Source organism: Scomber japonicus, chromosome 22 (genome assembly GCF_027409825.1).
Source record: "Scomber japonicus isolate fScoJap1 chromosome 22, fScoJap1.pri, whole genome shotgun sequence".
In the NCBI taxonomy this organism is placed as follows: Eukaryota; Metazoa; Chordata; class Actinopteri; order Scombriformes; family Scombridae; genus Scomber; species Scomber japonicus.
In genome coordinates this window covers 12,356,296-12,370,301 of record NC_070599.1, presented here as the reverse complement: position 1 = coordinate 12,370,301, position 14,006 = coordinate 12,356,296, and the positions used below count along the sequence as shown (strand labels likewise).

The window sequence follows — 14,006 nt, the reverse complement described above, 5'->3', positions numbered from 1 at the left end:
CCTTAGTGGGCGGTAAGAGGGTAAATAATATACAATGAAAAGCTGAAACATGAAAACAGAACAGATGTCTGGAAGCATATATTTCAAATTGACAGGAGCATCAGTGTGAATGGAGGCGTCTCAAAGGAGAAGGTGTGTGGTTGTTTATATATTCCATGCCACGTCCGATTTATTTGTGAATGCTTAATGCACTCAAGAGGATCAAATGAGGGTTGATGGGCTGTTAAGAAAGAAAAAAAAAAGAGAGGCTTCCTAAGGTGTGCTCAGAGAGTTGAGAGAGAATAAGCAACATCCATATATGCTTTGTGTTTGGCAAATAGCTCAAAGCATTGTCAAATAGCTTTTTGCCTTCCTTCTTTGAATATTACTAATAATAACAGAAAAAATGCTGATGGCAGATAAGATGACAAGTGTGGAAGGGTTTTTTTTTTGCTTTTTTCCTTTCCCCAACTCTAAATAAATGGGGCACTGTTTTCTGAAGTAAATGGAATCATTGCTCAAGGTAACAACCAGCAAATGGAATATGCAAAGTGAAGTCCTGAAGAGGAAGGGGAGGGGGATTGGGAGGGGGGGGCGAGGGACAGAAGGCGAAGAAGGCGGGAGACAGACAAAGACAGATTGAGCGAAAGTCTTTAACATTGCGCATCTTTTAAAGACCCAAATGAGCTGCGACTGGATGGAGGAAGTCAGTAAAACCAAATGCAAAAGACAGTGGCACAGTGGAGGGGAGTGGGGGTGGAGTGGGGGGGGGGGAGAAAACAGATATGATTATAGGTAATGGAGGTCGGGAAATCTCTCTTCTTGCATTCTCCCTCTCCCACCTTCTCCCTAGGTGATCTTTACTCAGAGCAGTACATCTGGCTGAGCTGACGTGTAGTCTGTAAAGCAAAAAGGTGGGGTGGGGGTGGGGGTGGGGGTGTGTGTGTGGGGGGGTCATCTGAGCGTAAACGGAGCTTTGTGCTTGGCTTCTTGCCTGTCTTGCTGCTTGCCCAGCCAGGCCTGTAGAGAAAGGCCCCCTCTCCACCCTTCCTGCTTCATCTCTCCTTTTCATCTCCTTTTTTTATACCCATCCATTTTAGCACTACCCCTAAGGGGCATCTGACGCTAACGCACTCTCTCTGCTTTCATACTCTTCCTCCCACTCCCGTCGCTTATGTTGTAAATGGAGGAATATCACAGTTAATCCGTCATGTTTATGAATGACATGGGGCCTAGGGAGAGTTGGGGTGCCTTGCCAGGAGTGGTGTACATCTCTGTTGCATGCCCTCTGCTTGGCTGATCCAATCTGCCCCAGCAGCAATGGCCTTAAAACATGTCTATGGGGGGATGGCAGGCTTTGGAGCAACACTAGGCAGGATCGTTTGAAAGTATAACTCAAGCAATTTATGACCTGGCTAGTATTTCCTCGCCCCGTTCTATCAAATTCCACCTAAAATCCTAATAACTGCTTCACAGTAGTGTTTTTTACATCATGCTTGCCAATACAGCCTTAAAGGGGATGATGGAGATTACAAAAGTCAATCCCAAAAGTGTCCAAATCATGCATTTTCCAATAGTGTCTCTGCTCACTGTGTAGCGAGGCATAAAAATGCTTTAACCACCTGTGAGCTCAGTTTTCTAAAGGCGGGATATGAAATAGTTTGGAGATAAATTATTTTTTTAAGTGTTTGAAAGTAATGTTACACTATTTTATGAAATCGTGTACCATAAAAAAGCAGCATGTCGACTCAGAGTTTTACAATAAGTTCTCCAATGTCATTCAGAATGAGGAATTGCTCGGATTGTTCATCTGTGAAGGGTTTTCTGGGGGGGGGGGGGGGGGGGGAGAAAAACCTGATGATTAATAGATTGACTCTACAATGGTTCTCTCATAATCTCAGGCATTAGGCGAGGGTTTTTAATGACAAATAAGCAGCATTCAATTAATTATGCAATCTCAAAGGGGATTTATGGAAGAAACAATCAGTGCAGGGCAAAGGGGGAGAGGAAGCTATTTTTCAACCAGACAGAGTGCCATGAACCTCGGGTTGAGAGAGCTTACTCTGCCTTCACCTTCCTCCTCCTATATTTCGTTCCAACGTTCATCATCATAGGAGAGTAAAGGAATACACTGGATAGCATTTCACAAATCCATTCCTTTGTCTCTCCTCTAGGCAACAAGAGGAAAATAAAATTTTAGTGGATACTACATGGTCCCTCCCTGTCTGCCCTTCAGCAGTTTTCTCACAGAGACAGTATTTGTACATTTTTAAATTACTGAACTACCTTTTAGAGGCACAAAGTGAGTGAGACATAATGTCACTTTGTGTTAGAGTGGGCCTGTTCCTCTTAAAACTCTATTACAGCAAATTGGAATTGGCTGTTTGAGCCAACTGTGGCACATTCAGCGTAATATTCATTAGCAAACTCTACACCTGTAGAATCAACTAATAAGTGAAAGCAAAGTACATTTTCCTCAGCCCAGCTTCGCTTTTATTACTGTTGCACTACACTACCTTGGTTTTATTTCACCCCACAAAATATATAGGGGAACATCTGCAAAAATATGCTGAGTGGGTAAAGCATTTTTTTTAAACCCTAAAATCATTTTACCCTACATCTGTGATACAGTTTTTAGATGATCCCTCCCCCCACCCCCCCACTCTGGTGATCACTGACAGAATTCCCTTGAAATATTTATTCCTATCCAGCAGAGATAAATGGATCATAAGCTTTCATAGCACACATGAACTCTCCAGCTCTCTGCTAGATACAACTACATTAGTCCTGACCTGAGAGTCTTGCTCAGACGCATTTGTAAACCTAAACTGGAAAGCAGTCATGCCTTGCCACTTAACATTTTCTCAACTCAGCTCGTCTCAGGCTTGGGAACGTAATGAACTGCGGCCCCAGGCATATAATTGGGACATGCTCTCACATTTGAGCTCTTTTCCAGTCTGGACAATCATAAAAACCACATCACACAGTGAGACATGCCATGTTTTAAAACAATTTGAAGGTTGAGTTGGAGTTCAGTACAGTCTCTCAACCCTTTCAAAACAACTCGGGAAAGGTGAATATCAGAGTTGTCCCTCGCCACACACTAGCTGCTTTATGAGAAGGAAGTGCTGAGCATTTTGTTTTCCATTATTGGATTACTTAAGCAATATCAGCCCAATGCAGGTGCCAGGAGGCTTATTTAGGAAATCTGGCTCAAAGGAAGCTCTAGGGAAAAACCTAATCGTATTTAAACTGGACAACATATGTGCCAGACAGCACTGGAATGTATCAATGAGATAAATACAGGCTTTGGATTCTCAGAGGGCATTAAGGGGAAATTCAGACATCTCAATTCGTCATTTCTTCTTTTAGGTAACCGATGGTGCGCCACAGTTTAACGGTCCAGTGATGTATGTTTAAACTGTGTTTGCACAATCTGATTTGTTGCCCTTTAAATGACTGACTAAACCTGCCACTCATGCATGAAACTTTATACCCTTAATGTCAAGGGTTGTCCCCTTTACCTCATCCAAAATATTCTGAGTATTCTCCCCAAGGCGACGCTGAGCTATCCATAAAATTGTTACTTACAGTAAAATCCAGGGCTGGGTGTATATCACACAACTCCTATGAAGAGTGGGATTTCAACGCCCCTTTTCATACAAGTAAATTAAAACAATGTCAAATGTCTGTGTTTTTAATCATAATAAATAAGCTCAGCAAATATCAATGTCATGTCCTAGCCCATGGTCAAAAATTACCAGGGGGACAAGTTTCACCTCTGCAAAAGTTTATTGGCAGAATGATGGATGGAGTGTTGAGTAGAGCAACTCAGTATCCAGGTTTGAGATAGTTTAACCAAGCTGTTGGTAGCTGATAAAGCAAGTGGTGGGCTCAGATTTAGAACCAGTCAATCACTAGGCGCTAGATTGTAAAAGAACACCTTTTTTTTACCACAGCGTTAAGTGTACCTTGTAAGTAGAGCAAGGAAATCAACAATGATGTGGGTGAAAGTGGTGAAACATTAGAGAAAGAGAGAGGAAAAAGAGGAAAAACAGAAGAGATGCCGTCATAGAACTGGCACAAATGGAATTGCTGCCTGCCTTTGTTAATCAAGAGCTCTTACTTTTGGTTGAGTAATTTTGTTTGTGTGAAAACAAAAGCATAATTAACAGTTCCCCCTCCCATGCCAAAAAAAGAGAGGGGGGAGTGAACACGTCAGTTGAACAGGAGCCGAAAAGAACATTTTGTTGAAGAGGATTCAGGTCGTCTCTGAACGGATGTATTAACAAGGCTTGCGACAATTTTTTTGAGAGCTGTAAACAAATTATAATAGACAATGTTTCAGTGTTAGCGTGTTCCAAATCAACAAGTTTATATGCCAGACCAGATGTCTTCTCTGAGAAACTATTGATTATAGGATGCAGGAGAGAATAGAAGCAGAGGGAAAAGTCTCATTTTGCTGTGTTTGGACATTCAGTAACAGCACATATAGGTTACATTGTGGTTTTTTTATTTGATTCAGTGTTTCCCCCTGTTTCTCCGTCTCTCTCCTCTACTGTGTGCTGCTTCCATGCTGTTGGTGTGTCTGTTTGAACGACACACACACGCAGAGCAGTGAGCGGGACTGTTTATTTGTGCTTTAGAACATAACCGTTGTGAAACAATCAGAAAATAATATTTTATTACTCTGATCCACGGCTTCGTTCTTGCCAGTACCGCTCACACTCTTCATTCACTCTCTAGCTTGCTTGAGCACTGAATGGTGTGTGTTAAGCACCAACCAACAATTCCTGCATAGTACTTTTACATTTATTTCATGTTCATAACTCCAACAAGTTATACTTTAACTCATACTTTATGCATGGGTTTCATTTCCCTGTTTATCAACATTTAATAGTTTATGAAACACTAGTTCCTAAATTCATTCCAGGTCAGCTAATGCATTAGAAGTCATGAAACAAGCCGATTCCAAATGATGTCCCTGTGAGCAGTAAGAGTGCTGTATAATTAACTTGATTAGCACTCTAACCCTGCTAAATTCTCCTATCTTCTTTCTCACTTCTTTTGGATTTTTGAGCGTGGAAAGAGCTTTAATCAGTGTCCCTCAACTTCAAATTATATGCTATGGTGTAGTGGGAAAAATGGCTTTGGCTCAGGCTGCTGAGAAAAATAAGCACTGCTGTCACACTCCATGGGTAATATTTTCTGGCCTGTTATTTTTTTTTTTTTTTTTTTGTACTGGCTGAAATCTTATCTGGGGAGGAGGAGGAGCAAGTATCAGATTGATTCTTAAACTGGGTAAAAATAATCTTTAGAGCAGAGGGGACAGGAGTATAAAAATGTAAGAGTGTGATACTTGAGGACATCTGCCCCACATTCCCACACTTCCATAATCCAGCATCTTTGGCTGGAGAAGGATTCCCAAACAACAATACATCTCGACACACACTTTCTCCACCGTGCTGCTGCAGCAAGTGACCTGTGACAGCCTCTTTGAGGAGATTGTATCCACTCAAATACTTCCAACAAATATATCTTATTATGGCCTGCAGGGATTTTCCCTGAAGAATAACCTCAACTGCAGGGTGAAAAGTCTTGTTCCGCTTGGGAAGAAAGGGGTCGGACCGAATCCAATCCCTGTGCAGCAACCACGGAACTAAAGCCAGAATGTGACCGGAAAGGTTTATGTTTTTTATGGCTTTACTTGGAAAGTCCAGTGCAACAAAGGCTTATTTTCTCTTCAAATTCCTTTGTACTTATTGGGTGATTTTGGAGCCAAAAGTGATTTAAGTGACATAAAGCAGCATCTACAATTCACTTGCTGTCAAGCAGAAATGCACTCCATTTCCTGCCTGTTATGTTGTTTTTGCTTTACTGCTTAATGAACACCATCATTAATTTTGCAATATAGCTTTGTTTACAGCCCACTATGTAAATGTCAGTACCATCATTGCAGATAAAATCTACTTAAAGTGATGAAGCTGTTACTGTAGCTTTATGCGTATACAGTATTGGCAGAATATCAATGTCTGGCAACAAAACCCCACTGTGTAATGGCTTTGTTGAAAGTACATCATTTACCAGAATAAAACACTGTGTAACATATGTGGTATGCAGCAGAGGTTTTAATTTGAATTTCTGGAGTAACAGCTGTCAACATTTGAGAAGATGTTAAACCCAAGCAGACATCCTTGCTGTAATTTTACAGTCTGGTTCCATCAATCCAATGAAACTCATTCCATAGATATAATGGCATTAGTCCATCTTGTAAATATCACCTCAGAATCATGCGCACACACACACACACACACACACATACACTGAACTTGGTGTCGCTCTAACTGAACAAAAATGTAAACGCTAACTGATTGTGTTTAAATGGTACACTGATCTATTGGGACTCAATGAGGGTTATTTAATTACTGCTTAAACAAGGAGGATATTGCTTGAGTTTGTCAGTCAAGTCATTACACCACAGCAGGTGAGAGGTTTACATTAGGGTGAACACAGGATGTGAGTGTATGTGTGTACTTATTGGCATTATCTGCAGTATGACAACCAAGCTGAATTTATGCTACGCTCAAGTAACATTTCAGAAACTGAAATGGCCACCGTTGCGATACGAGGAAAATGTGACTCACCTGGGATCGTATTTTGTATGAGTGATCAATAGATATAATCTGCTAATGGGTTGAGTTTATGTCCAGTGGCCTTATGTCTTCAGCAAAAATCTGCTCACCGTGGTAGTTTTGGAGCCAATGTCCTTTTTATACTCCTCCCATACTTGGCACCACACACTCATATGGCCTGATAGCCTGGCATTGGCTAATGTGTGCAAATTGTCATTGGGAGTCTTTTTATACCAAGCACTAGTGCTCAGCACTTCTCTAGAAGGTGACTTCAGCATTTCCCTCCCTTCCATCTCATTTAGTGTGTAGATCCATTGTTGAATATACAGTATGGTTCTGTAAAGCAGCAACTGCCCTTGTCTTAGACTGTCCTTGAGATTGCAGTTCTCAGTGAGGTAGAATAAGTAAGCGGGGGAAACATTCTGCAGAAAAAAAAAATCCCTGCTAATTCCCTCTCTCAGCTTTGACTTTCAAATAGGTTAAAGGGCAGCTTGGTGTATGTTTAAGTCATCAGCATATAGTACATTAACCCCTACAGATTAATACACAAACAAATACACTACAAGCAAACCAAACTTTTCCAATTTACAATCTAATCAGGATGGAGCTCAGAGTTGTTAAAGCAGTAATGAATTAGCTCCTAGCTGATAATTTATGTAACCAGTGTAAGTTGAAACCCAAACCTGTGAAAAACTGTGAGCAGCTTGGTTGATTAATTATTCCATTCTTTTCTTTTAACACTTTGCCAATAGCTCAACTTCTTCTTCTTCTTCAAAAAAAAAAAGTACGACAAATGTTTAGGATCAAATTAAATGGTGATTAATCTGATCTCATTTTGCTCTCTTCGCCTTGTAAGGAAAATGCTGCAGCAGCTCTGTTGACATGAGTTGTTAATCACATCAAAAGGTAGCAAATGTGTTCCATTTCCCGTCCTTTACAGTATTTATTATCACAATGATTATTCACTTTGTAAGTTAAATGAGGGTGTAGGTAAGAGGTGCGAGGAACTTGAGAAGGTAAAAGTGACTGTTTATTATTCTTTCTTTAGTATCTTCATCTCAAGTTCTGTGCAACTAAAGTTTTTAGATACCTCATGGTTGATGTCATGACTTTGTGGCCATTCTAGATGAGCACGAGTGCACAAAGCAGCTGTAAATTACATTTCTGGGCTAAGCAAGAATGCATTCAAAAGGCCAGAAACCTTTGTAACAGATCATTAATTTTAAATGTGCTGCCTGGACTCATATCAGCTGCCTGCACTGGAGTTACGGGCTAGCGTCATGTAACATGTGCATTCTGTCGAAGGTGGGAAGATGGGTTTTGGTCAAAGTACCCATTTGACATTTGACAGTACATTTGACCCAACCTCATTATTATATCTTTTTCATAGTTTGGAAGATCAGACATAAAGGCTTGGGTTTTACTGACCTCAGAATTACATCATTGTGCATTTTTAATACCATTATGTTGACTCAGGAATCACCATTTACAGTTAGGAATGTATACGCTCTCTTCTTTTATACTTAAAGCCAAATAACCAGGGCATTACATACTGCAGCATGAGAATAATTCTGACTTCTTAAAGGGCAGCTAAATTATGATCTCTTGAGCACTTTGTTTTAGAATACATTGCAATTTCACAGGAGTTGCTTTTTAGTTCGCATGGATTGTCACATCCAATTATTATATTCAACACGCATCTATGCTCCTAGGCTTGCTTCTGGCTATTATGTTTGATCAGGTATACTTTTGACTCACTGTAGAATCGACTAATTGTCTATTCGACCTTGAACAGGCTGAAGGGAGCCTGGACAGGAGCTACCTTGTACAATTAATTCCTTTCCCCCTCCTCCTTGTCTCTCTCCATTTGAATGAGCACCTTTGAAAGTGTATTTTCTCACATTAGACTGTTCCATTATTCTTTGTGATAGTTATTAACACAGCTTTTACAAAAAGATAAGTTGTCACGACCAACCTTTTCTCTATCACTTGTAATGTTATTTATGCATGGTCTATGTACTGTCTGCAAAATGCGCTTTATTACTAAAATTTAAATTTGAACATGGTATAGGTGTGAATGTAAAGGAGATATGAGCAGTGGCAAAAACAACATTTGGAAATATCTAAATCCTTATCGTAGAATTGGTTCCCTCTTCCAAATCAACTTTCCTACTACTTTCACTATTATGTTAATTCAATGTGGCCACTGTTTGACGGAGGTGCATCGATGAAGTGGTTATTGTTTTAATGAGCAACACATCAATTTTGCACGACCATAGTGCTAGACACCTACAAACTTTTAACAAGAGTAAAGCCTGAGCATCTCTTATTAACTTAATGGATACTGAAGGGGATCAAGATAACATACGTTAGGTGCTCAACACCATGTCAGTGCTATTAATACTGTAAGGAGGCATGGGCCAAGGTGTCCTGTATAACTAACAGCTCCCAACTGACAAGAAACTGATAATAAAGAGTGTATGCATTATTTTTGTATGCAAATTTACAATGACCAAAGAGAACTCTAATATGTAATTGGCCATTTTAAAACATACACCAAACAATACCCTTCCATCACTGTCAAAATGTGTCAGTTCAGGCAGGGACTCAGAGTTGCATCGGAAACTTTTGCAGTTCAGTCTGAAGTCACTCATTTGTAATACAGTCTATTCCAGAGAAGATTTATCCATCGAGGTGGTTTCTGGTGCCAGATACCCAAAAGCATTGTTGGAAGGCGGCCATGGTTGTCGTTTGGCTGTGCGCAGGCTATGGCATCTCAAAGCTGTTTCCAGACTGATGTCTCCTCATGAAAATTTAATAAAGAGAGTGTTTCCAAAAAGGTGCCGTTTACGAGAGCAACGGAAGACACTAATTAGCCATATCACAGCAGGGAAAGGAAAACTTAAAGGCACATAAACCTCATTGGCATTCAGAAGAAGCAGGTCTTGTTTTGCTTAACACTTAGCTAGCATTGCAAAGAGGCAGACTTTTTTTGCATATGGGGATCTTATGGAATATTCCACTCTTTACACCCACTCAAAGATCATCACTTGCTTCAAGTCAAAAATACTTCCTGTTCAGAGCCGTTCACTTAAGACTAAGCTAAAGCTCTTTGTTTTTGATAAAAGAACATGTTTGGAGCAAGGAGCGATGTTGTGGTGTTATCTTGTCTCACATCTCAAAGAGCAGCAAGATGTAACCTGCCCTTTTTCTCTTGATAAGTTCAGACACAGGCAAGAACAAGGAAGCTCATACAACACAAAAAAGCCACATGCCATCATAAATGAACATCAAAGCTCCATCTCACTTCAGTATGTATTCAGTCAGTGGAGAAGTGGTGACTCCCTTTCCATCATTAAAGAATAGTTCAACATTTTGGGAAATATGCTTAAGCATTTTCCTATTGAGTTAGATAAGAATAATATGAGTACTACTGCCAGGAACTGGTTAGCTTAGCCTAGCATAAATGCTGGTAGCATGGGGAAACAGCTAGCTTTTCTCTGTCCTCAGACTTAAAAAAAAAGAAAGCCTAACGGCACCTCCAAAGCTCATGTGTTAAAACCTTATTTCTCATTTGTTTAATCCGTACAAACCCATCAAACCATTAAGAAGTCAGAGCTGGTTGCCTGGTAACATCATGGCGACGAAAAGACTCCAGGAACTCACTGCTCCCTGCCAAGACATTTTCCTAACATAACCCTTCTAAAAACCACATGTTGTTGTTGTTACTCTTCAGTTTTACAATGGATTAAACAAACAAGATGTAATGTTTTAATTAGTGGCTTTGCTATGTGTCAGTTGATGGATTTTGTTGCCTTTGGACAGAGCAATGTTCATAGCTGCCCCCCCCCCCCCACCTCCTCCACCCCTGCTTCCAGTCTTTATCCATCTTCTCATTTAACTGCCTGCAAGACAGTGAATAAACATGTTTTCCAAAAGGTATTCATTTAAATAATTGCTAGGAGACGCTTTAAACCATCCTTTGTATGGGTTGTTGTCCATGTTCACATTTTGGTTAATTGTACGTCCTCGTTAATACTAAATGTGCGTAGGAAACCGTTCGAAATGTCATGGCTTTACATATAATTATGTCTTTATTCACAAAGTTAATGATATAACAAAATTGTCCCTTTGCCTTTGCACACTTTACCAACAACTGAAGATATTTCTCACAGTCTCTCTCCTATTTGTTATATATATTACACTCATTCTGTCTCTCTACCAGCTCTCCTTCCTCACTACCTCTGCACAGAGTTTGAGCAGAACCACTGACTTCCTCAATCTCATCTCTGCTACGCTCATGTCTCTTGTCTTTTTGCAGAGGACCAGCTACCCCCTGGTTTTCCCACCATAGACATGGGCCCACAGTTAAAAGTGGTGGAGCGAACACGCACTGCCACCATGCTCTGTGCCGCCAGTGGCAACCCCGACCCAGACATCTCCTGGTTCAAAGACTTCCTCCCTGTCAACACCACCAACAACAATGGACGAATTAAACAGCTCAGATCAGGTAGGTTTCCTCTGTTGAAAACTTAATCACAAAACAGGGAGACTTCTTTCTTGTTCCACTCTATCTGATCTGCTCCCCCCTGTCGTCTCCTCTGTTCTTTCATCCTCTTCTTCCTCCCCATAATTTAACTTCTCATTTGGCTTTTAATTTTTTAGGTAATGGCATTGTTTCTACTATTTCCTGTCTTCTACTATCTGTACGCCCCGGTGTGTGTCGTCTGTACGTGTGTCTCCCTTTGTCTTTCAGTGTTGTCATGGGCTGTTGGGATTGTTCCCCTTCTGTGTTTGCTGGCTTCTGCCCTAACTTCTGCCCTCATTGCTCACTGCTGTGACTTTTTACAATTAATTATTTTGCTGTTTAATATTGATTTCCTTTCTGCTGCATTGGTGCAGTATTTTTATTTTTATTTTCCTTTGGATCCATTCTCTTCATTTCTTGTCTTTTTCTTAATAATTACTATTCAACATTCGGCTTCATTCAGAATCTGGAAAGGACTACACAATAATTTTCAACAATCTGGTTAAAATAGGACAAAAGCAAATTATTCATCGTTCTGTGTTTTTTTTTTTTTTTTTTTTTTACTTTCGAAAGAAGGATCCTTAAACCTCCTCTGGAACCAATATTTGTTTGGAAATAACTTTTTTCTTAGATCTAAATAAAACATTATGGACACTAATTAGCCACAGTAGTGTGTATATAGCAGCTTTTCCCTTACCCCCTTGATTCTTTGGATTTACAGCCCCTGCTTTAATGTGTAGATGCCAGCTTTGTTTTGATTTGCCTGTGACATACCCTAATATACCCATTCGCCTGAATATCCCAATTTTGATTTTGATATTTTAATAATATAATATATTATCATTATTTTCCAAAAGCTTTATGTGCCAGCTAACGGCGCTACCTTAGCACAACTACTTGTAGATTTGAAGTCTTGTATGTTTGACCACCTGTCTTCACAGATTTTCACAGCTGTCCTTTGTTAAATCGTCTTGCTAACCTTACTTCCTTGCTGACTTGTTTTCAAGAGAACTGTGTAGCATTAACCCTTATTTCTAATGTGCGACTTTGATTCACGTAGAGTTGATTTAACGAAACCTTGTTAACTAAACTTACTTAAAGAATATAATCACTTTCTTACGCTGTCTTTCTTCTCTCTATATTTTTAAATCTACAGAATCCTTTGGTAAGTGCTTAGCTCTAAAGCACACATCACCCCCCACTAATTTCCATGTTTCCAACAACTATTAAAATGCATGGCATGCATTTTACTAACAGATAGTCTAGTTTAGGGCTACTACTAGAGGCACACACACTTCCCTCACCCCACGGTGTTAAAGTGTCCTACCACTGCCAGCTGTAGTATCACTTTTAGATGAAGATAGTAATCACCAAACCTTAGCATACTATTGTCATATACTGACCTGAGTAATGACCTGTCCTCACCTGTATGTTACTCACTCACTGACCCACCACTTACTCACTTACTTAATGTTTTAACACCAGCACCATAGGTATGGAAATTTCAAGTTTAGGGAGGTGACCAGGTCAAGCAAAGGGATTTCAAGGCTCTTAAACAAGTCTGCTCTCACTCTCATATATAAAGTCCTCAAAGTCTTTCCCTTCAGTAGATGGTCTTCAGAAGCCATTGCCACATCCAAAATGGCACCTCCCCGTGGTACATCAATATACAAGTTCTTCTCTCTGACCTATGCTTTTTCTATGATGAATCCTGTCTTTTTTGCCAGTAGAGTACAGAAAATTCTTATTCTCTTTCTCTCTCTTTTCTCTCTCCTCTAGTACCTTTATTTACGTACCCTGTTAAATCTAATTTGATTCTTCTTCCAAAGCCCCCAGCCTCTATCTACTCGTACTAATGCTTCTTCTTTCTAATCTTATTTGCATTCATATTATCCACCCAGGTGGTACACCAATAAGAGGTAAGAGTGCTGAATTGACGTTCACAGAATGAAAATAATACAAATTCATTCTTGCTGTCAACCCATCCATTCACTTGAATCACCTCCATTTTTGTCCTGTTTACCAAGTCCAAATCCCATTACGTTCATACGGACCTTCCTTCTTATTTGTCCTGTTTCGTTGACTTAATTTGTATTCCATTTTTTTGTCTATGCTTTATTTCCTCCTTTGTATTCTGGTTTCAAGAGCCTGTTTAGCTCAGTTGTGATATGCTTGCCCTGGCTCAAATAAGCATATCCAATGACAATTATTTTTTAAACTATATTTTTCCGTTCATTTTTGTTTTCTTTTTGGCCATAGCGAATCATGTGTCCCTCTTTTTGTCCAACTAAAACAACCAAGCATTTTTCCCCCTTAGCTGTTCTTGTTCAGCACAAAAATATGCACAGATGCTGTGGAATCACGCAGGCATGCTGAAGACAACATTGCCTCTCCTCTGCTTTTTTCTCCCAAAGAATTCTTTCTATCTTTGCAAACTATTTTTTTCCATTTCTTCTATTTGCTTTCCTCTCCTGTACCTCTACAAAAAAAGCCCAAACAACCACTTTTTTGATAAAGTTTCTACGGTGCTTTTTTTCTCTTTCACCTATTTTTCTTACTTTTCTTGGGTTTGGAGACTATTTTACTTTTTGACTTTTTTTCTTCAGGGTTTGGGGAAGGCAAACAGTAGAGTCTGGCGAGGACCTGATTGGCTCATTTTTGCCGTGTGACATGGAGCTGGAGAGTTGTTGATGCATAAAAAGCCATTTTTCCCTGGTCATGTGACACCACACTGCTGATCCCATTGGTGGATTTTTATGGGTGTCTTTTGTAGCTTTCACAAGCTAAAGCAGTGGTTGGTTACCTTCTTTGTCGGCTCAGGCTGATATTTTGAATTTTGTCTTCTAATACAATTGCATTTTATTTTT

The 14,006-nt window shown here is 39.9% G+C and overlaps 1 protein-coding gene across 2 annotated transcripts in view; it reads left to right on the top strand.

Annotated features, from left to right (window-relative positions):
* LOC128384288 (receptor-type tyrosine-protein phosphatase delta) overlaps positions 1-14,006 on the top strand; it is a 135,278-nt gene that overhangs the window by 71,959 nt on the left and 49,313 nt on the right. For both annotated transcript variants that reach the window (XM_053343839.1, XM_053343838.1), the window contains exon 5: positions 10,933-11,121. In XM_053343839.1, the coding sequence (XP_053199814.1) occupies positions 10,933-11,121 (189 nt within the window). The remainder of the gene's footprint in view (positions 1-10,932; positions 11,122-14,006) is intronic.